Source organism: Scatophagus argus, chromosome 21, assembly GCF_020382885.2.
Source record: "Scatophagus argus isolate fScaArg1 chromosome 21, fScaArg1.pri, whole genome shotgun sequence".
NCBI lineage: Eukaryota > Metazoa > Chordata > Actinopteri > Scatophagidae > Scatophagus > Scatophagus argus.
In genome coordinates, this window is record NC_058513.1 from 18,422,340 (window position 1) to 18,442,181 (window position 19,842).

Genomic DNA, 19,842 nt, shown 5'->3' on the forward strand with positions numbered 1-19,842 from the left:
GGTAAGACTTCAGGTAGACGTACAACACAGTGCAAACTGTAACACAAACGGTACATAACACTGTAACAGTAATGATTTAGGCCTTGTAGAATGGGATGCTCTGCAGCAGATTACTGTCCTCTAATGTCTCTCTGGGGCTTTGGGTCAATGCCAAAACTGCCTTAAAGACCTCCACAGATGACATAATGTGGGGTGATCTCAGGAAGGAGAATGTGGAGGTCAGAGTCGGGCACTGAAGTGACGGCAGACACTGAAAATGAGGCTGATTCATGTCTGGAAACTGCGAATGACAGCCACAAAGAGCCAGATGGATGGAACCGAAGACAGAATTCAGCAGCAGTAAAAACCTGCTGGAGGTCAGGTGGGTGACATAAAGATCCCCTCCAGACAGATGAAAGGAAGAACAGCTTTCTGATATCAAACTCACGTTCTGCACAGTGAAGCCCAAACATGAAGACGTGAACGAGACGCTGTCCTCTCCATCAGCCAGTGGCCTCGCTGAGGGAAATGAAGCGGGAAAAATCAGCTCTTGGGCAACACGTGAGTGAGAGTAAACTGGAGGAACACGAAGAGGCGGAGGAGCTCATCTGGGTGCTCCCTCGTCCTTTAATCAGTGACCAGGACCTCAAACGCAGCAGCATCTTCACTTGTTCTGTCACAACGTGAATTTAGAGACAACTGAAGACACACAAAGACAGACTTCAGGAAGCAAAGATTTTACACCAATAACAAAGCTGCATATCGTTCGGTTATGAGAAAAATAAGGAAAATTAAACTTATTGGAGGTCCGGACACATAAAGAAACACTTTATCATTCAATTTATCACAAACACATCTGGACATACTCGATTTTTACGGGACAGGAAGGGGACGCAAAATGTAATCTGTCAGACAGACGTGGTGAAGTAAAAGGTACAGTATTTTACACTTAGAAGTAGTGGAGTCGGAGTATATTACATGGAAATACTGAAGAACAGTACCTGAGTACCCACAGTACCTGAGTAAATGTACTGAGCTACTTCCCATCTGTGAGTATTGGAGTCTGTTGTACTTTGCTGCCACCCTCACGCAGCTGAACCTCCGCGAACTGCTGCTGGAGTTCACACGTTTCACCACTAGATGTCCCCACACACCACACACACTGCACGCATACTGTAGTACACCGGCGGTACTGCGGTCTGTGTGTACACTGCGTGTACTGATAAACACCTTCAGTGCAAACAATACAAATACGAGTACTTGTATTTTGGATATAAGTATTTTGGTAAGTAGGTTTGCTGTCAGATACTGTGAGAAAACTCGTGAGTGTGCGCGAGAAGGAGGCAGAGACTGAGAGACAGGAGGGGAGGCAGAGACTGAGAGACAGGCGGGGACTGAGAGACAGGAGGGGAGGCAGGAGGGGACTGAGAGACAGGGACTGAGAGACAGGCGGGGAGACAGAGACTGAGAGACAGGGACTGAGAGACAGGCGGGGACTGAGAGACAGGCGGGGAGACAGGAGGGGAGGCAGAGACTGAGAGACAGGGACTGAGAGACAGGCGGGGAGGCAGAGACTGAGAGACAGGGACTGAGAGACAGGCGGGGAGACAGGAGGGGAGGCAGAGACTGAGAGACAGGGACTGAGAGACAGGCGGGGAGGCAGAGACTGAGAGACAGGGACTGAGAGACAGGCGGGGAGGCAGAGACTGAGAGACAGGGACTGAGAGACAGGCGGGGAGACAGGAGGGGAGGCAGAGACTGAGAGACAGGCGGGGACTGAGAGACAGGAGGGGAGGCAGAGACTGAGAGACAGGCGGGGACTGAGAGACAGGCGGGGGCTGAGAGACAGGCGGGGACGGAGCATCACAGCAGTCAGCTCGTTGGAAAATCGCCTCTTAAAGACTCAAACGTTCACTGTCACGTTTCGGTGGAGGTGAGCTGTGTGCTACCTGAGAGTCCAAACTGAAGGGAGCGTTTCAGCGCGGAGGTGAAGCCTGCAGGTCGTTCTGCTCTTTTATTCTGTACATGCAGAGGTATGTTCACATTCAACATCTCACCTCGGTGTTCATTCATTCAAAATATGAGCTACTTTAAGTGACAGTAAACTCAAACTTAACTTCACTTTGTGGTGTCTTTGTTGTTTTATGAAGGGGCAGAGGGAGTGTGGCTCTTTGGGGATCTTAAACACTTTGTGCGGGTCTTACGGGCAGGTTAAAGCGTGAAAAAGTTTTAGATGCATAAAATACCTAAATCAGCCTGAATGTTAGAGTGGACACAATGAAGAGGATTAAATTGCAGAATGTTTGTTGGAGTGAATGTGGCTTTTATGTTTGGTGATGTGGCTGCGTGATTATGACGACCTGAGGCTAATTTGGGCTGCGGACTCTTTGAATGTATTATGTTGCGTTCAAAGACCCATCTGGATGCTCAAGGCGAACAACACATTAGATTTTATCTTATTTTAGGACTGGTCACTTATTGTTTCAGTTTGCAGTATATTGCTGGGTTTTCACACAGTGGAGGAAAGAGTTCAATACTTTATTTTGGGCAGAAAGGCATTTCAATACTGCTATTAACAACACAACTGTAATGAAGATCAGGTGATATGACTGAAAGCTCCACAGTAGCTGCTTAATGGACCATGTGCTGAGATTGTTTACTTCCAAACTGCTGTGTCCAAGGTCAAGAAGTCCGAGTCCTCCAACCGAGGAGTGTGATTGTTAGTCTACTGATGTGTTTGGATCTTGACTGTAGGAATCAGAGGTTTCATTTTCCATGTAAATGAAAACAAGAAGTAATCAGATGGAGATCCAGCTGGGAGTCTTTGGTCTGCTCTTCATGATTTATGCTGTGTTTTATTAAAGCCCAACTGCTGCCTTGTTTCTTCTTCTTGTCTTTTTCCTGTTCACACTGTACTGAAAATCTGCCTTGTGCTGACATGTTGACAATAAAACAGTTGGTCCTTGAGCTCGCCATGGTAACGGAGGGTGAAAATGAAGCCGAATGAGTGCGTTAAAACCGTACAGTCAGTGTCACCACAGGCTGTTTCTCAGCTTGACAGCAGCTGGACACATGGAGAGACAGAAAAGGTTGACGTCTGATTGAGTCACAGAGGTTTGAAAGGCTGAACGTCGGCCACCACACGTCTATCGATTCAGCTCAGAGACCGTCCTCTGTTCAGTGTAATTAGATCTGACGGGGACAAAGAGGACCAGCCAGACGCAGCAGAAAGACAAGACTGAGACTGTGGACATCTTTATTCACAAAGCAGACAAAGTGTATGTTGTGTAAAAGGCACAGCCATTTGTTTGTGTATTATTCACATTGGAAATGTTAAAACTGCACTTCCTCCCACTGCACCTTAGGTTCAATGCTCTTTCACCTCATCGATTCAGGTGTAATCACAAAGTACAGAAACAGCATTTGTTAACAGATTCCATTAATGATTAACACCGTCGTTGAGGTTTGACATTCCTCTGATATTTTGGTGACTGCTGAGGTCTTGGATGAAGCTTTCTGATTCTGAATAACAGTTAAGTCACTTTGTATGACATTTTCTATGTAAACATCATTACATTGTATCTGTGTGTATATTGACTCATGAAAGTGGAATATTTGCTTAATTGGGTGTAGACTAAAGTATCCTATTCAAGCGCTGGTGACGTATTTGAGTCTTTGTTAAGCTCTGTCCACAGCAGACCTTTCTCAGACTCTACCTGTTTGCCCATCTGAACAGGTGCTGTCAGAATCCCAGAACAGCTCAAACTGAACTCTCTCCCAGTGCCCATGGCCGCCAACTTCACCCCTCAGGGTTGCGGCCCTAACGTGGACTCACTCTATTACAACCTGTGTGACCTCAGCGTCGTTTGGGGTATCGTGCTGGAGGCCTTCGCGGCGGCTGGCATCGTCTTCTCCTTTGTGCTTTTCATCTCAGTGTTAGCCAGCGTGCCCTTCACACAAAGCAAGAACCGCAAGAGCTCAGTGGCCCTCCACGCCTGCTTCTTGGTCTGCACCACCGGCCTCTTCTGCCTGACCTTCGCCTTCATCGTGGGAAAGGACTTCTCCACCTGTGCTTCACGGAGGTTCCTCTTCGGGGTGCTGTTTGGCGGCTGCTTCGCTTGCCTCCTGATGCAGTGTGTGAGGCTGAACATCCTCGTCAGGCGTAACAGCGGACCCCGGGCTTGGGTCTTATGTCTGGCGGCGGTGGGGCTGTGGCTCGTGGAGGTGGTCATCAACACAGAGTGGCTGATCATCACAGTCGTGCGCCACCCACAAGGGCCACTCAATGCCACCGCAGAAGTCAGCAGGGCCACCTCTACTCCTTGCAACATCGCCAATGAGGACTTTGTCATGGCACTGATCTACGTGATGACCCTGATCCTGGCTGTGGTGGTTGCAAGTCTGGCCATCATGGCAGGAAAACACAAACAGTGGAAGATGGAAGGCGCCTGGATCCTTGTAACCAGCTTGTTCTCTGTGGGTATTTGGGTGGCATGGATCGTCATGTATGTCTATGGGAACGAGAAGCATGGAGGGCCTACATGGGATGACCCCACCTTGGCCATCGCCTTGGTGGCGAACGCATGGGTGTTCCTCATCCTCTACACCATTCCTCAAGTCTGCTCTTTGACCAGTGATGATGAAAGCCAGCAAGGTTTTGGGGAAGATCTATACCCGAATCTAGGAGTCGGTTACGAGACGATCCTGAAGGAACAGAGCTCCCAGAACATGTTCATGGAAAACAAGGCCTTCTCTATGGACGAACCCAACCAAGGTCAGTCAGTATTAACAACTTCAGCTTGTATTTAACCCCAAACTCTCTGTGTTGCAGGAGAAACTGGATTGTTTTGCATGTCAATGCAAATCAGTCTGTCCAACTCTCGGCACCTGTGGACTTGAAATGTAGCTCTGAAAGGTTTGCAGGCTTGTTCCTTTACAGAGGAAGATGCTGATACACACACACACACTGCTCAGAGTAGAACGTACTGGTAGGATATGTACCTCTTTTTTGGTGACTTTCATGCCTCTTGGCACACACATTGATGCATTGTGTGTCACAGATATCTACTGAAGTTAGCATGCGAACCACTTAGCCTTGACCCATCCTGTCTCTTGATACAAGTTTGTAGCTCAACAGGTGATAATGAGTAATTGGAGTGTCCAGTCTGGCCTCAGTCCAGTGGCACAGAGGTGGTTTTCTTGCCACGTTTGGCTCCTGGCAGGCCAGAGCTGACCAGAGGTGAAATCCGGGCCGGGACATCTAATACGACCGCTAACTGCACGGTTAACTGAGGGAACCCGCTAGCAGCAGGTCCAGTTAGGAGTAGTTAGTGGTTGTCCTGTTGATATGCTGCCCCTTTATGTTAATGCTTATGTAATGTAGCAATGAGACACGCCATCCTTTATTTTCTCAGGTGTGACGTGTCCAGTCTTACACAAAGGTCCACTTTTTCATTTGGCAGGAAGACGTTTCCAAGCCTACTCTTCCATGTAAATCAAATATTTGCCTGGTTGACAAACTGGTAACATTTCAGTTTGTTTGTGAGGTAATAACTAAAGTATATTCACTATGCATGTGACTACATATCACACTAAGTCAAACTGGACACTCATTAAAATGCCATCCGGCTGTTGTGTCATATTTTTTGACCCTCTGTTTGTTCGGTGACTACCTGGGAACAATGAATTGTACACTCTGTCCTGCACTGACTGGATTACAATTACTTATCATAGAATATACAGGGTGACCTTGTAGAGATGAGATTTTCAAGCCCACAAAAACTTCAGAACAGACGGACTATGCGGCAGTAAAATGTCCTCAAAAGGTTGTTTTGTATCTGCGTGATGAAGCCACAGAATTTGATATGCTTATCGTGAGCCGAACAGGATCTGATGTTGCAGTAAAAAGCCAACAAGATCAGAACGTTAAGTCCTGCAGTTTGTCCTCACAGCCGATCGTCAGGGCTGTTGGTGGAGTCGCTGGATAATCACAGATGATGAGTCCTGCGTTGCTGCTAAAGTGCTGGAGTGTTTTTCACTGGTTTAGTGTATTTATTTGTAATTGTTTCCACTCTGTGAGATTAAACATTTTCTCTTCATTTCAGGGGTAAAAATACACTGCTGTGCTATGAAATTTTATGAATTTTTTTTTATTTGTTCTTTTCCCCTCTTTCTCACATGAAGGTGGGCAGAAATCTAATATTAATTCTACCTTTGAATGAGTCTTTTATATTTATAGAGGAAGCAGGTCCTCTTCCACAGAGTCCGCCTGCCTTGTCTCTACAGTAGCCCAGAATGGACAAACCAAACACTGACACTAGAGAGGGACTGTCATCATTTTTGTGTTGTTGACAGCCTGTTTTCAGTTGTTGGTGGATGTTAAATGCTGGCTGAATGTAAAATGCTTGGATGTGGGTCTCTGACACAGAGCAACATGTCACTTCATCCTTCAGTGAACTTCTAACTCACCTTATTGTATTGTGAACCACGACTGGTCAATAACTGTCGTCAGGACAGGAGAATTCAGTCAGCGTCTGCACACCGTTTCTCAGGCAGTGAGTCATTCCTGTTAATGAGTGTCTAGTATCTAACTGCATGTCTAATCACCATATCACACACAAACACTCCCGCTCTGACTCTGAGTCCCACCGGAAACATCACGCCTTGTGTTTGCACTGTCTCCACGGCAACCGAGGTGTGGCAACAGTCTCATCCAAGGGAAAATATTTGTTGTGTCACACAAAGTGTGACAAAGTCATCTCTCACGTCCTTCTCTCCAGGGCGTTTCAACAGGACACATCAGCACGAACAAGATGAAGGAAAGTGCATGAAGGTCATTCGGCTCTCTGTATCTTAAGTGGTTGTAAAATAAAGATTTGAGAGATGGTTTCTGGGGAGCAATAGCACTTAAGAGGCCTGAAGATGTCACACAATTGGCTCGTTGGCTGACAGAATAATTACGTTTGTTGTCTCTGTCTGTCCATTCAGGATCCAAGCCGGTGTCTCCATACAGCGGATACACCGGTCAGCTGCGCAGTTCAGTCTACCAGCCCACCGAGCTGGCTCTCATCAGCAAAGCCGTGGGAAACGTGAGTGTGCACCCACATGGTTTGCCTGCAGAAACACATATTTAAATATGTCCTGGTGTCGAGGCAAATGAATAGCTGCTTCCCAGCAGACTCATTCACAGGAATCCTGTGGTCGGCCAGTTATTATTAAAATGAATGTTACCTTGATGGTAACTCTGACAACATTCAAGCCGTTTGTGAGACTATTGTGAAAGAAAACTTTTGTTCCATTCAAATCATCAAATACAATTTAGATGTGCCAATTTATGTTAACAATTTAAAAACAGAGACGATCTTACTCATTCAGCTAATTATAGCATAGCTGTATCTGATATCAGTTATGCACAATAACTTGAATCTGCCAGCAACAGTTGACATTTCAGTCTCCTTTTGTTTCCTTCTATGTGAAAGTCCAGCTGTTTACAAATTAACTAGACTTTTGAACTCTGCCACCATTGTCATGCTAAAAGGTGAGCTTGACGGACATAGTCACAGTAACGGGGACAGGTAATGCACCATGTAGGATGTGATTGCCCCCCAGGATGCCGAAGTCAAGCCATGCTGGGACAGGGACTCAGCCTGAGCACTCTGTGGAGGTTTTTGGTTTGACAGACTCATCCGCTCGCTCATTTCTTTGATGTCTTTGTCACGGGCCGTGTTCTGACTCCACGCAGCACCCGCCGGACTCCTTTGACATGGTCATTCCCAGAGCTTCCACCAACTCTGCAGCCAACAGCGGGAGCAGCACCCCCTCCACACACACCGAGATCGGGAACAGTGCACACACTCAGACAAACGGAAATAGCGTAGGTCGTACCCTGAGCCCTCGACGCCTCTCCTTCACTTTCCTGTCACCTGCTTACCTCCACATGCTTTTCTATTCCCCTGCTGCTGTGCATGTCGACTTCTCAGCGCCTGCTGTATCCATAGCAACTTCTTCTACAGGTTGACTATGAATCACTTCTTTGTCTGGACCTTTTTTTCTTACCTCGTGGAGCTCTCAAGGCCTTGTGTCTTTCACTTTGCCTGTTCAATATGCTGGTCGAACTCTGCACATGTTTTCTCTTACTGAAATTCAAGAAATATGTTGGTGAAAATGGTGGCGTTTATCCGACGTGATTTGTGTCTTTTTTGCCCTTATAGTTAAGTTTTTTCTCTAAAAACGTACCTTCAGAATCTGAGGCTGGCAGCTGTAATCATTTTCGATTCCATTTGGAGTCATTTTCATGATTAAATTTAGTAATTTGCCATTCCCAAAATGTTTGTTGCTATTTCATTTGGCACATTGCTAAGTAGTTCTTATCCCAGGCTGTTTCTTGTTCTGCTTCTTAATCTAAATTCCCCTGTTGGAGATCAGTGTTGCCAAAATACAGCAAAAATTAGAATAGATGCTACTGATTATACTGAGACTTCAGAGGCTCAGATAAAGTGGCTGAGAGTAACCGTGTGCTCCATCCTGTGACTGCTGTGAATCCAGGCTGACTAAAGCTGCCGTCTTTCTGTCAAACCTCCAGAGACATCTCAGCGTGTGGGTGTTTGACTCCATGTCTCTGTTCTCCTGCAGGGGAACGGTCCACATAGGACGTCCCGGTGGTGACCACACTGAGGCTCCCAGCACCCAGCCACAATGACTTCAGTTCGCGTCTTGTCATTCGCACCCGCTGACTGTATGTTTGCTGTTACGGTTCCCTAAGCTGGTTCTAAGAGGAACCCTCAGTTCTGACATGTGGGGGCTGGGTCATCACCCCTCATGGAAAACAGCCAAACCTTCTTTTGACTGAATTCCCTTGTGCCATTGGGTATCAGACAGCACAGAGCTTCATCTGGAGGTCAAAGCGAGGGGATGAAGCTACGGCTTTGCTGCAGAACAAAGACTTTTTGCAGTGAGTGTTGTTTCACTGTGGGCTCCCTGCTGGACCCAATCACACAGATGAAGAGTGACGGTGCTGATGGCGCAAAAACTGTCTGAAGAGAATAGTGAAACCAAAGGTTGGGGCTGACTTTGGCCCGGTATGATATTCACATGTACACACACCAAACAGACACCAGTGAACATCCCTCACTCAGTTTGGCATGAAGGCGACACAGGCTGGAAAAAACACCTAGAGGGACTGCATTCACTTATATTAATAAATATTATGCACAGTTGGGTTTAATTACATGAGTAGGTATGTATTTTTGTGCCTGGATTGTGAATACTGTTAATGACCACACGCAAAGTGCACACGCAAAATTAAGTAGTTGGTGTTGAATTAATGCAAATGCGTTGTTGACGTGTCAGTGGCTCCTCGCTGCATGAAAACTTTGTATGAATATGTGTATTTAATGCTATTTATAATAGGGATAGATTCATTTAAAAATGTGCTGCTTCGGCTCTGATGCGGCGTCCTCCCTGTCTGTGGACACATCTCTGTGGTCTCACTCGGTGTCCCGCCCACGACACAATCTGATTGGACCAGAGAGACGGAACGTCAGCTGCTCATAACGACGTCATCTTCATTTATTCACATGTTCTGATTGCCCAGATCGCCGCCACTGTGTGATTCATGTACAGCAAATAAAGATTCACTTGTGATGTTATGAATGGTGTGTTTTCTAATCCAGATGTTCTGTGAGTGTGGGATGATGAGTGCAGGAGTGCAGAGGGAGGGACAGGAAATACGCTGTGGACCGCCTGTGCTGCTCTTTGAACAAAAACCGATTCTGGAGACTCTTGTTTGAACAACCTCTAAACAAGAACACAAAGAGAGCCTGAGGACTGTTGGCACACGCTCCTTAAAATTCTAATATTTATTACATTTATGTAAGTAGCCAATCACCAAACAATTAATTCCGTGACGACATGACTGTAGTTCTTAGAGGAGGACGTGCTGCGGCTGTTTGGTTACTGGCTGGACGTCTGGTGTTACCTGAGAGTAAATTCAATCATGTTCATCAAACCGTGCAAACTGATTTATTGATCCAGCCTCACTGGCATTCTCAAATAACTGAATTCACCAAGGTCATCGGGGGAGACGGGAATTATCGATCACGGTTTCAGTTCCCACACCGCAGTGTGTTGAGTGTCTGACCGAAGGGCATTGATGCCATGTTGTGTTTTGAGGAAGTGCATCCAGGTTCTTACCATCAAGCTGCCTCAGAAGGTGCTTGTTTACTCAGTGGAGTCCAGCGTCTGTGCGTCATCTCAGCCAATAAAATGTCCAGCAGTCCAGGCCCATAACTCATGAGGGAAAATATATAATAATAATTCCCATAAGGGGGAAAGTTGGCCTCTCTATATTACAATTTAATTAAAGAGTTTGATCTAGACCTGCTCTAGTTGGAAAGTGTCATGAGATTACTTTTGTTGTGAATTGGCGCTATATAAACAAACTGAATTGAACTGAACTGAACTCACAGCCTGTCAAAGGCAGCAGTGAGGACAGACAGCAGGCTGACTCTGGTGTTTGTGTACAGCTGGCAGGAAGCAGCCATCGTCCCGTCTTCATCATTCTGTCACTCTTTCTCCTGCTTCAGGAAGTACAAGTGGTCCTCCAAGAGGATCATGAGACAATGATTTTAATTGCTCTCAGCTGTGCCCCCATCAAGTTCAGAATCCAGTTGAAAGTCACCTGCATGCGTCTGAGATCTACTGCAGGTCAGGGTTTGCTGGTAGTTCATGGATCCAGACAGGAACTTCTGAAAATCTGAAAGCAGCTCAAGATCCATTTGTTCAGACTAGTGCAAGAAACCTCTAAATCTGAAATCTGGAGGAATAATTTTCTAAACATGTTGTAAGTATTTAACTTGATTTTATTTGACCAGTGAGAGGCACTCAGTTCCCTGCAGTTACGCACAATATTAATGTAGCTGAGACCTTATGTAATCTTTGGACACGGATCGCACACACACACACACACACACACACAGACGTCGACTCCACCTCCCCTCTGCTCGGATCTTGTGTGTGTTGACTGAACTGGCTCATGCTGCTTGCTGCTGTGGTTAAGAGGTTGGGCTGTGATTTATAAGCGATCCAACTGCTGTGGCCTGATAACCTCCAAGTCTCCTGAGGAGGTGATCCAAGGCCACATCCCAGATCTATTTTAGGCTCCGCAAGCCCTCCTGTCACATATATGTTTAATCGGTGACTCTCACTTTTACATGATAGGCTGAGCAGTAGAAATTCTACTAAACCACTGCTGCAGGCCTGATAAGACACAAAAGGAGATAAACAGAATATACAATAAAATGTTTTGTCTTTTTCACCTTTTATGTCCAGTGAAAGGATCTCCTTAAAGCTCTGCCCTCTTTGTGTTCCACTGAGGGCAGCACGACCGGGGCTGATATATTACGTAAGGTTTGCAGGGTCTAAACAGGACATGCAGCTTTGTATTGTAGGCCTGGTTTAGATTACTTTTAAGCAACTAGCTCCTCACGCTTACTGCAAAACATCAGCTGTGATCAAAAGTCAGTTTACTGTATGAATGTGATATCAAATGTGTGAAAACTTTTGTTGATAATACGTTTCCACCTTCCTTTTGTTCATTCAGAATTAAAATATTTGATGGTGTAGGACTGTGGCGCACAGCACAGTCTGAAAAAAGCTGCAGGGCTATTGGATGTGCTGATGGGAGGATGAGGCCGTGTGTCCAGGGGAAGATGGAAGGTAGCACAGCTTCCTGGAACCGCAGTGTCAGGAGTGTGAGAGGCGTCGCACTGCGCGCTAATTGGTGCGAGAAACCAGCGGCTGCATCCTGCTGATAACAACGGTATCTGAGACACCGAGCACTTCGTCCAATTAGTGACACACACACATAAACAAGGAATCATCTGAACAGGGAGGAAGCTGCAGTGGAGCCTTCGGTATCCTTAAGTGGCTCTCAGGTTCTGTCCACACGGAGGACATAAGGTGGACGAAGACTTGCTGTTTGCCCAGTATGAACGTCAGGGTCACATGGCGAGACGAGACGCACTTTCCACACAGTGCAACACAAAGGCAGACGACTAATTCAGATACCAATAGAAGTAGTCACATGTACTGCAGTAACACACTGTAAAAAAAACTTCATCACCTGTCCTACATTCAGCATTAGCTTTCAGTAAAAGTACACAACTATCATCTAAAATGTGAAATGTAAGATGTGAGTTTAAGACATAAAAGTAAACAAATATACAGTACATGTATTTCCTGATTGTTTCTGATGCTTTTTCACTAACAGCTGCTTGCTGCTGCTGGAAACGAGGCGGATGAGAGTGCTGAGACTGAAGCAAAGCAATCCAACATAAAACGAAAAGGATGAGCTGAAAGACACAAGACACAAATAAAAGAGTTAAGGTGAACTTCAGAAATGAGTGGTTACGGGGCGTCGCTGGGAGCGGCTCCTTCTGCGCTACATCTGTAATCATTTGATCCAATGTTGATATAAACATATTTGCTAATGCAGCTTTAAAGTACTGCTGCCCCAAACCTTGTAGCACCAGAGTAAATTTCCATGACTTCATTTTGCTTTGCCTTTTGTTTATCCCAGTAAGGCACTGACTGATAAACTCAGCCCAGCATAGTTGGCAGCCATAGCTGAGCCCAGAGCTCTGGCACTTAACAGCCCGAGTCAAAGCACCTCTGTGTCTCCAAAATAACTCCCACCTCCCTCCCAGTTAGCAGCCCCCCTCCCACCCAAACCCTGCCCGCCTCGCTCTCAGCAAACTGCAGCCACCGACGAGTTCCCACCAGGAGCCAGAGCACACATTTACAGCCTTCAGCTTTTCTGCTTCTCCACATTATGTTGAAACTATTCAAACGATTGCAGAAAGTAAACTGCATCTTGCTCATTAACGGCTTTCCGTCCTGCTGTTAGCATGCAGAGCTACTGAACGGAGCAGCGAAGGTGTTTAGTGACTGAGGTGTTAACATCCAAGGCCACTGATTGGTCAGAATACCAGAACGTACATGACAGAAACACGGCACACATTCGAGACATTTCATCTGCACTTACTCAACCACAGCAGACCTTCATGTGACCTCGGCAGCAAACTAAAGAATGATTTACTCACTGGGTAAACACACAACAGTTTGGCTGGGAGACCAGAGGTGAGCAGAACCAAACATCTCGTATCCAAGATAAACTAGACACACGGACGAGTTGTCATGTAATGTTCACATACAAAATAATGTAGAAACGTTTTCTTTGAAGCTGAATTTACAACACAGATACGTTTCAACACAAAGAGCCCACATTTGTAGCTGCCAGCGCTGATGTGCACCTCCTCAAAGATATGTTCATAAAACCACCATTAAAGTGTGCATTTCTCTTCTGATGTTGCTTCCTTGAATAATCAGAAGAAATTTGAACTATTTGCAAAGCCATCATTTGAATGAATTTGATTTGAATTTGACCAAAACCACTGCTGTCCGCTGTCCACTGACGCCTTGGTAGTTTTATGTGAAACCGTGTCCTGCTTGTTTGAGTTTAATCGGGCTCATTCTCTGACGACTCTCTCCGTTGTTTGCCTTGCACGTCCACTGAGGGAAAACCTTTGCTGTATTATGAAGGTCATTAGAATCATCAGCCGCTGAGACTGAGAACATACCATAACTGTGCAGGAGGAAAACTAACTCACATCAGCAAATGGTTTTTCAGCAGCACATTCACTGTAGGACGCCATCCTCCAAAGATGTATGTGCATTCAAATGTGCATTCAAAAGAATAAATACACAGGAAACAAGTACAGGCAATTGTACACAGCACATAAAGTCTATTTTCACTGGAGTTCTTCAGGTTACGGTTTATTATTACACAGATTTGAGGGACTGAGTAGTAAATACTAATCCTACAAACAAAAAGGAAAACTTGCCACGTCCATGTTCACAAAGCAGGAAATGGAGAAGAGCACACAAAAGTAAAGTATCATCGTATGACAGCTATTGTGTTTTAAAATGTTAAATTCATAAGAGGATAAAAGCTTTTCTTGGGTGTATTTGCAGAAAAAATGGCTCAATGTCTGAGATCTGCCGACATTAAGAGGAGAAGCACCAAGAAAGACAAAACAAAGCAGGAAACGTTGAGTTTCACAGCAGACGTTCTGATTCGACAGCACACTAATGTTGCTAATGACGTTGACACTGACAGTGTGAGCCAGCAAGCACAATAGCAGGACTCTGAAACAGAAGCAGATAAATGGAATTCAGCCTTCATTCATTTTATCGTGTGCACCCGCACCCCCCTGCTGTGACACATCAAAATGTCTTCAGTGAAAAAGGGCTGTCGCTGCACAAATGTAACCACAATTCAAGTTTCCTGTTTCTAAGGAAAAAATGGTTTGAGTAAACATCCAGTCTCCTGTCTCAGGGTCCTCACACATACACAAACATGTTTATGTCGATGCTGAAGAGTTACCTGTTGAGGTGTGTTAACGACTTGTCATTTTGGGGCAGTGGTGCAGCCGCCGGCCTCTCCGGGAAAGTGAACAGTGTGGTCTTTGTTCGCTCAGGACAAAGCTGGAGCTGTGAGTCAACCAGGAGCACCTTGAGGAAGGACACCTGAGCAGCACAACACCTTCCTGCCACCTTTTCAACACATGCTGTCAGGTTTTGAGCTCATCCTTGCAGGTCCACAAACAGAAGAGACACTTAATTATCAGAAACACATCGCTGGGCCATTGCAGCACATTAAGTGGGGTTACTTTTCCCTGTTTGTCCTGACTGTTGACACAGCTGCAGGGAGAAAACACTTCTTCATAGGCAGCACGACTGTATCAGAGGCGCATGAGCCCAGATAAACTGTGCACAACCCAGAGGGTCAACCTCCCAGGAGAGACCTTTAACCTCTCATTAGAGGTCATAACCAGCTCATGCCACTGTTGTTATACACTGAAGCATTTCTAAAATTCTATTTTTTATCTTTGTTTGGGTTGCATTCCTGGGAAATCTTTCCCATATATAGTGGGTCAGCACAACGTTGTAACAAACACTGGCAGGCCTTTTGTGCATGCAGGGTTTCACCGGGATTATCAGCGATGAAGCTAATCCTTCTCATGCAGAATGGCTGCAGGCACAGCAAAGCTGTCGGCTGTTCATGTCAGGGTCAGCTTTTTTAACATAAAGATTCCCGCAGTGCAAACTGCTCGAAAACACCAAGAGCAACAGTTTGAGATGTTGGAGCTGAGAATTTAACTTCATGTATGACTACAAGCAAAGCTCTGTAACTGTACACACTATACTATAAAGCTACTGATAAAATTGGTGGCTTTCCAATTACAATATTGTCTTTGTGATTTTGTGTGTATTTATAAGGCCTCCAGGAATTCCCTTCAGAGGCTGAGGGAGTCCTCAGGCTGCACTTTGGGATCCACTGGGCCGTGTGAAACGTTTCATAAGTATCTGTATTAAAATATAGCCTCTGTCCCCTGAGCCTCCTTTCTGTAAGTATTTGTCAAGAGCCTGACTTGATCGATCTTTGCTTCCTTCTGCAAGCAAAGGGCCCTTCAGGAAACGTCTGCAGAAGGTAAAGCAGAGCTCCAGGATTTCCCAGGCCAAAGGTGTTGAGAGAAACCAAATCCAGCAACGGGGCCACAAGGGGACTGATGTGAGGAAAATCTGGCAGCAGGACCCCTCAGCCCCCTCAATGCTCACATACCTGACGTGCTTAGGAGATCCTCTGAGCTGAAACACACAAGCTGATACCACACACTTCTGGATCATCTTAACTAAGAGCTCTGTTAAATCACATTGGACATGAACGCAGCCTCTTCTTGATGCCTGTGCTTGTGTTAGTGTCAGTCCCTGCAGCAAACCTCAGTGTCATCGACAGGACTGAACCACACATTCAGCTTTATTATGTCCACATTATGGTGTTAATCCGTAAAGAAAGCAAAACGTCCTTCTTGCATTTAGGGTGGAATATGAGCCATCAGGCACAAATGACTGCAGAACAGAATCTATTATGATAACCATTAAAGAGCAAATCACTGAGAACATTAAAACTCATTCGACTGTGTGTGTGCTCTGCTATCTTGTATTTGTTACTCTTCAGAGATTATTTGTGATCCGTCTCTTCTTTCGGAATAATATCAGCAGCCTTTTAACTGTGGCTGGCTTTATGTGTTTGAATAGAGGTCTGAGTTTCTATGAAGCGTGACTGAGGGAGTACCTCTCCCTGGAATAAAGTCACATTGTGATCTGGGCCTCCGGTGAGACAACATGCCCCACCACACACCTGGTATCTCACGGCAGACCGAGCAGCTGCTGTGTTTCCACATCATGTTACCATGGATGTGGCTTGCAAACACTGAGGCCTGTGGGGACCAAAGATTCACACTCCTTCTCTTCCACATGCTAAACACACACACACACACACACCTCTTCATGCACCAGCGAATGGTTCAAATAGTCAAGCAACTGGCAGGTTATGGTATGGAATCTCTGAACCATAGTCACACAGAGGAAAGCTGCATATACAAGGGTTTTGCATGTGAGCATAAAGGAGCCGTTTCACTGACCAAATCTGCTTTACTATAGCTGTAAGACTCTTTCAATGCAGGTAATCTCAAAATGTAGGTCAGCAAAAGTACCTTGAGAAGAAAACATTTTTGAGCCTTTAATGATGGTTTCTGCTGATGTCATGCAGCCTTCTGTAAATATGACTCCGTGCTTCAGTGCAGGTGCATGGGAAACATGGGTGGGTGCCGTGTTTTACAAATCACAAGTAAATCTACAGTCTCATATCCTAAGAGTTGTGTTTCAAGTCCAAAACAAGTCAGCGTTCATGAAAAAGTTGAAACAGGGAAACTGTTGGAGAAAAAGGGTAAAATAAACTTCAGAACATGTAGAAGCAAAGCAGTCAGGTGTGTCTTGGTGCTGGATGTTCTACATGTTTACATCAGTCTTTTGGACCACAGCAGACAGACTCTGCTGTGCTGGAATTTGTCTTTACTTAAAATTGACTTGAGTCCAAGTCAGTCATGTGACTCTGTCCTCTACTCTTGCTTCTGATTTTGGCCCCAGTCAAGGCTAGAACATGACAAATGACAAAGGACATTGAATGGAGACTCTTCTCTTCACTGCTGCTTTTGTTTGAATGGGAACTAACAGTAGTGCGGAACAAGAAGAGGTAATTGTTAGGATAAAATGAGTAACACAAGCCTTTAGATTTTAAAGGAAACACACTATAAACAGGCACTGATTGTCATGTTGGTCTGTGTAGCTCAATGGAAAACCTGTTGCTGGGTCTCAGCGAATGATGACACAGACCTGACAAGGCACAAGCAGTCTCCTAGCTGCAAACAGGCTAATTCACTGCAAATAGCTGTGCTGTTAAGTGGTGCATGGCAACAGTACAAAATAAAGATGAAGCTAAGTTACAGTGACTTCTGACTACCAGCAAAAACTGATAATCAGAGGATAAAAAAGCTACATAATGCAGATTATAGTACTCATATCCAAGAAATTCCCTAATAGATGTTCCTTTAATTTAATTTATATGGCGTTCCTCCTCCTCCTCCTCCTCACTGTAACTCATAGCTTGATGTCATATTTATATGAGCTTTATTGAAAGACCACAACTGTATGTACACAACTTCTGTTGCGTCTATTTGACATACAAGTGAAATACTGACACCTGCTGGACAGAGATTGAAAGTACATTTCATATTTTGGGAACCGCCCAGAAACTATTCTAGGATTTTCATTGGTTTAATTTAGAAAAACTGTTACGTGATTGGTCACATTTTGTACTGTCGGCCAATCAGTGTTTTTGTTTACAACCACACACAAAGGTCGTAGTTCAGGAAAATGTGAAATGACGCAGCTAACTTGCTAAGGATGTAAAGCCGTGGCTGCAACGTCCGGGAGGAAGCAGTTATGACATGTACATTTCAGAGAAAACGACTTATTCGGACACATAACCAGACTTTCTTCGTTCTCCGACGATGCTGGGTTTGAGTGTGAACGTGGCGAAGTCGTCAGTGTCTTTACAAAAGGTTTGTGGCTAAGCTAACCGCACCGCAGAGCTAACGGTAGAGAAGCTAACGTTACCAAACTAGCATACGTCCAACCGGCGCATCTGACAGTTTGACTTTGACCCAACCTTTCCTTGCCTTTATTCACGCCTGTTGGTAATGTCTACAGAAAGTTAGTTTCCACTATTTAACAGCGGGGTGTATCCATTATCTGTCATTTTTAATGTGTAACATGTAAGCTAACGTACTTCCTCGCTGAAGTATGGCCAAGCTTTGAGCCAAACCCCTGAAGTTGTAGACTTACCGGCAACCGAGTTAACTGAGTTACGTGTTAAATACGAGCAGATGTGGTAGTTATGTAAGAGAAGCACAGACTTGGACCGTGTTATGTCCTTAATGTTCGATAGGTAGAATACAAGAAGACGGAAGCAAATTGTTTGCAACATTTATGATTATTGATATATCCTACGTGTTTTGTTTCTTTATTTCCAGTTGTGCATCCTCTCCCTGCTACACGTGAGACATCGCTTCTGTCACTGCCCTCTGCAGCCGTGGAGGAGAAGTCTGCACAGCCGCTGGCTCTCCACTGGACCACAATCACCCGCTTCTTCCACATTGACTCACTCCTCTGAGTGCACTGAACCAGATCCCAGCCGCACCACCTCTACCTGGTCCCCTGAGCAGGGTCCACCGCCTGCTCCCACCCACTGCTGCATGAGTGGCTGTCACAACTGTGTGTGGATCGAACACGCAGAAGAGCTGCTGGCGTACTACCACGACGGAGGCGACCGGGCGCTCGCAGCTATTGAGGAGAACGTCGTCGATGAGAACCTGAAATCCTACCTGAAGATGGAGATCAGACTCTTGAAAAAGACGTGACTGGTTTGGTTCTTGTGTTGACGTGGAATAAGTGTTATGAGCGTTCTTATGTAATAGCCTTTCGCTGACTGAGTGTAAGCACTTTATGACACACTGCAGTCGCTGATGTTATCTCCACATTGTCAGTTCTTCTTCCTCCTGTGCATCAGTTCATGTCTACAAAACATTTTGGAAAACTGACAACTAACAGGTCAGCAAGTAAAAGTAAGGACAGGAGTCCAGCAACACTGCCTGATCCAGAAAATGTCAGCTGTTAGAGGAGAATTCCAGTTTATTGCAATTTGTGTGAGAGCTTTGTCCATCATTTCTATCAGTTATGACACCCCACGGATTCAAGACAGTTTGACAGTGTTTAAAACAAACAAAAAAGTGCGATCATTTGCAAACACACTGTGTTTTTGCCCATGTAGTAATATGCTTTATACAGTCATGTGTTTCACGAATCCCAGCCCATCACTGCTTGTGAACAAGTGAACTCCACAGTTTGGTGCTCGTGAAACTCCACAATGTGATTATCACTGATAACAGAAACCAGACCTGCAGAAACTGGACTTGTTCTTTAAGTGTCAGCCTGAAACGTCTTGACTGAGTGTCGTCACAGTAGTGATTGAAGTGGTGTGTGTGAGATGTAATGCCTTTGGGCCTCTTTATGAGAGCCACGATTTCTTTTGACTTTTATTTTCTTCATGTTTTTACTACCTGATTCAATTAGCTGTATAATACACTGATTCACTGTCGTGTTTCTTTAGTCATCAAGCACATTTGCACATTTATGAGTTTGAAATTTGAACTGAAGTGTTAAAAGTATAGTCGTGTGAGTTTGCACGTCATTTGCTTGGTTATATTTAAGTGCATATTTAAATTATGTATTTGGAACATAAGTTTAAAAGCTATTTGTTAAATAAATGCTCTTTCTAAGATGAACAAACTGAGTGCAGTTTTCCTCCACATCGCTTCAGTACAAGGAGAAGCCACGAGGGGG

General features: G+C 45.1%; 2 protein-coding genes across 5 annotated transcripts; both read left to right on the plus strand.

Annotated features, from left to right (window-relative positions):
• Window positions 1-1,783: 1,783 nt before the first annotated feature.
• Window positions 1,784-9,626, plus strand: gprc5c (G protein-coupled receptor, class C, group 5, member C). 4 transcript variants are annotated; one of them, XM_046377310.1, is made up of 5 exons: window positions 1,785-2,012; window positions 3,716-4,753; window positions 6,967-7,067; window positions 7,721-7,852; window positions 8,611-9,626. In XM_046377310.1, exons 2-5 carry the CDS (start codon window positions 3,766-3,768, stop codon window positions 8,641-8,643), a joined length of 1,254 nt encoding a protein of 417 aa, XP_046233266.1. In that variant the 5' UTR covers window positions 1,785-2,012; window positions 3,716-3,765; the 3' UTR covers window positions 8,644-9,626. The 4 variants fall into 4 exon arrangements, with proteins under 4 accessions (XP_046233268.1, XP_046233270.1, XP_046233269.1 ...); XM_046377312.1 differs by having other exon boundaries at window positions 1,784-4,753; window positions 7,721-7,856; XM_046377314.1 differs by lacking the exon at window positions 7,721-7,852 and having other exon boundaries at window positions 1,784-4,753.
• Window positions 9,627-17,786: 8,160 nt separating this feature from the next.
• oxld1 (oxidoreductase-like domain containing 1) lies at window positions 17,787-19,788 on the plus strand. Its single transcript, XM_046377994.1, has 2 exons — window positions 17,787-18,002; window positions 18,474-19,788. Exons 1-2 carry the CDS (start codon window positions 17,952-17,954, stop codon window positions 18,858-18,860), a joined length of 438 nt encoding a protein of 145 aa, XP_046233950.1. The 5' UTR covers window positions 17,787-17,951; the 3' UTR covers window positions 18,861-19,788.
• Window positions 19,789-19,842: the final 54 nt, after the last annotated feature.

Coding starts and splice junctions, on each gene's coding strand:
- gprc5c (XM_046377310.1), top strand. CDS start 3,766: ATGGCCGCCAACTTCACCCCTCAGGGTTGCGGCCCTAACGTGGACTCA. Junction 7,068..7,720: donor TCAGCAAAGCCGTGGGAAAC/GTGAGTGTGCAC, acceptor GACTCCACGCAG/CACCCGCCGGACTCCTTTGA. Junction 7,853..8,610: donor CTCAGACAAACGGAAATAGC/GTAGGTCGTACC, acceptor GTTCTCCTGCAG/GGGAACGGTCCACATAGGAC.
- oxld1 (XM_046377994.1), top strand. CDS start 17,952: ATGCTGGGTTTGAGTGTGAACGTGGCGAAGTCGTCAGTGTCTTTACAA. Junction 18,003..18,473: donor CGTCAGTGTCTTTACAAAAG/GTTTGTGGCTAA, acceptor CTTTATTTCCAG/TTGTGCATCCTCTCCCTGCT.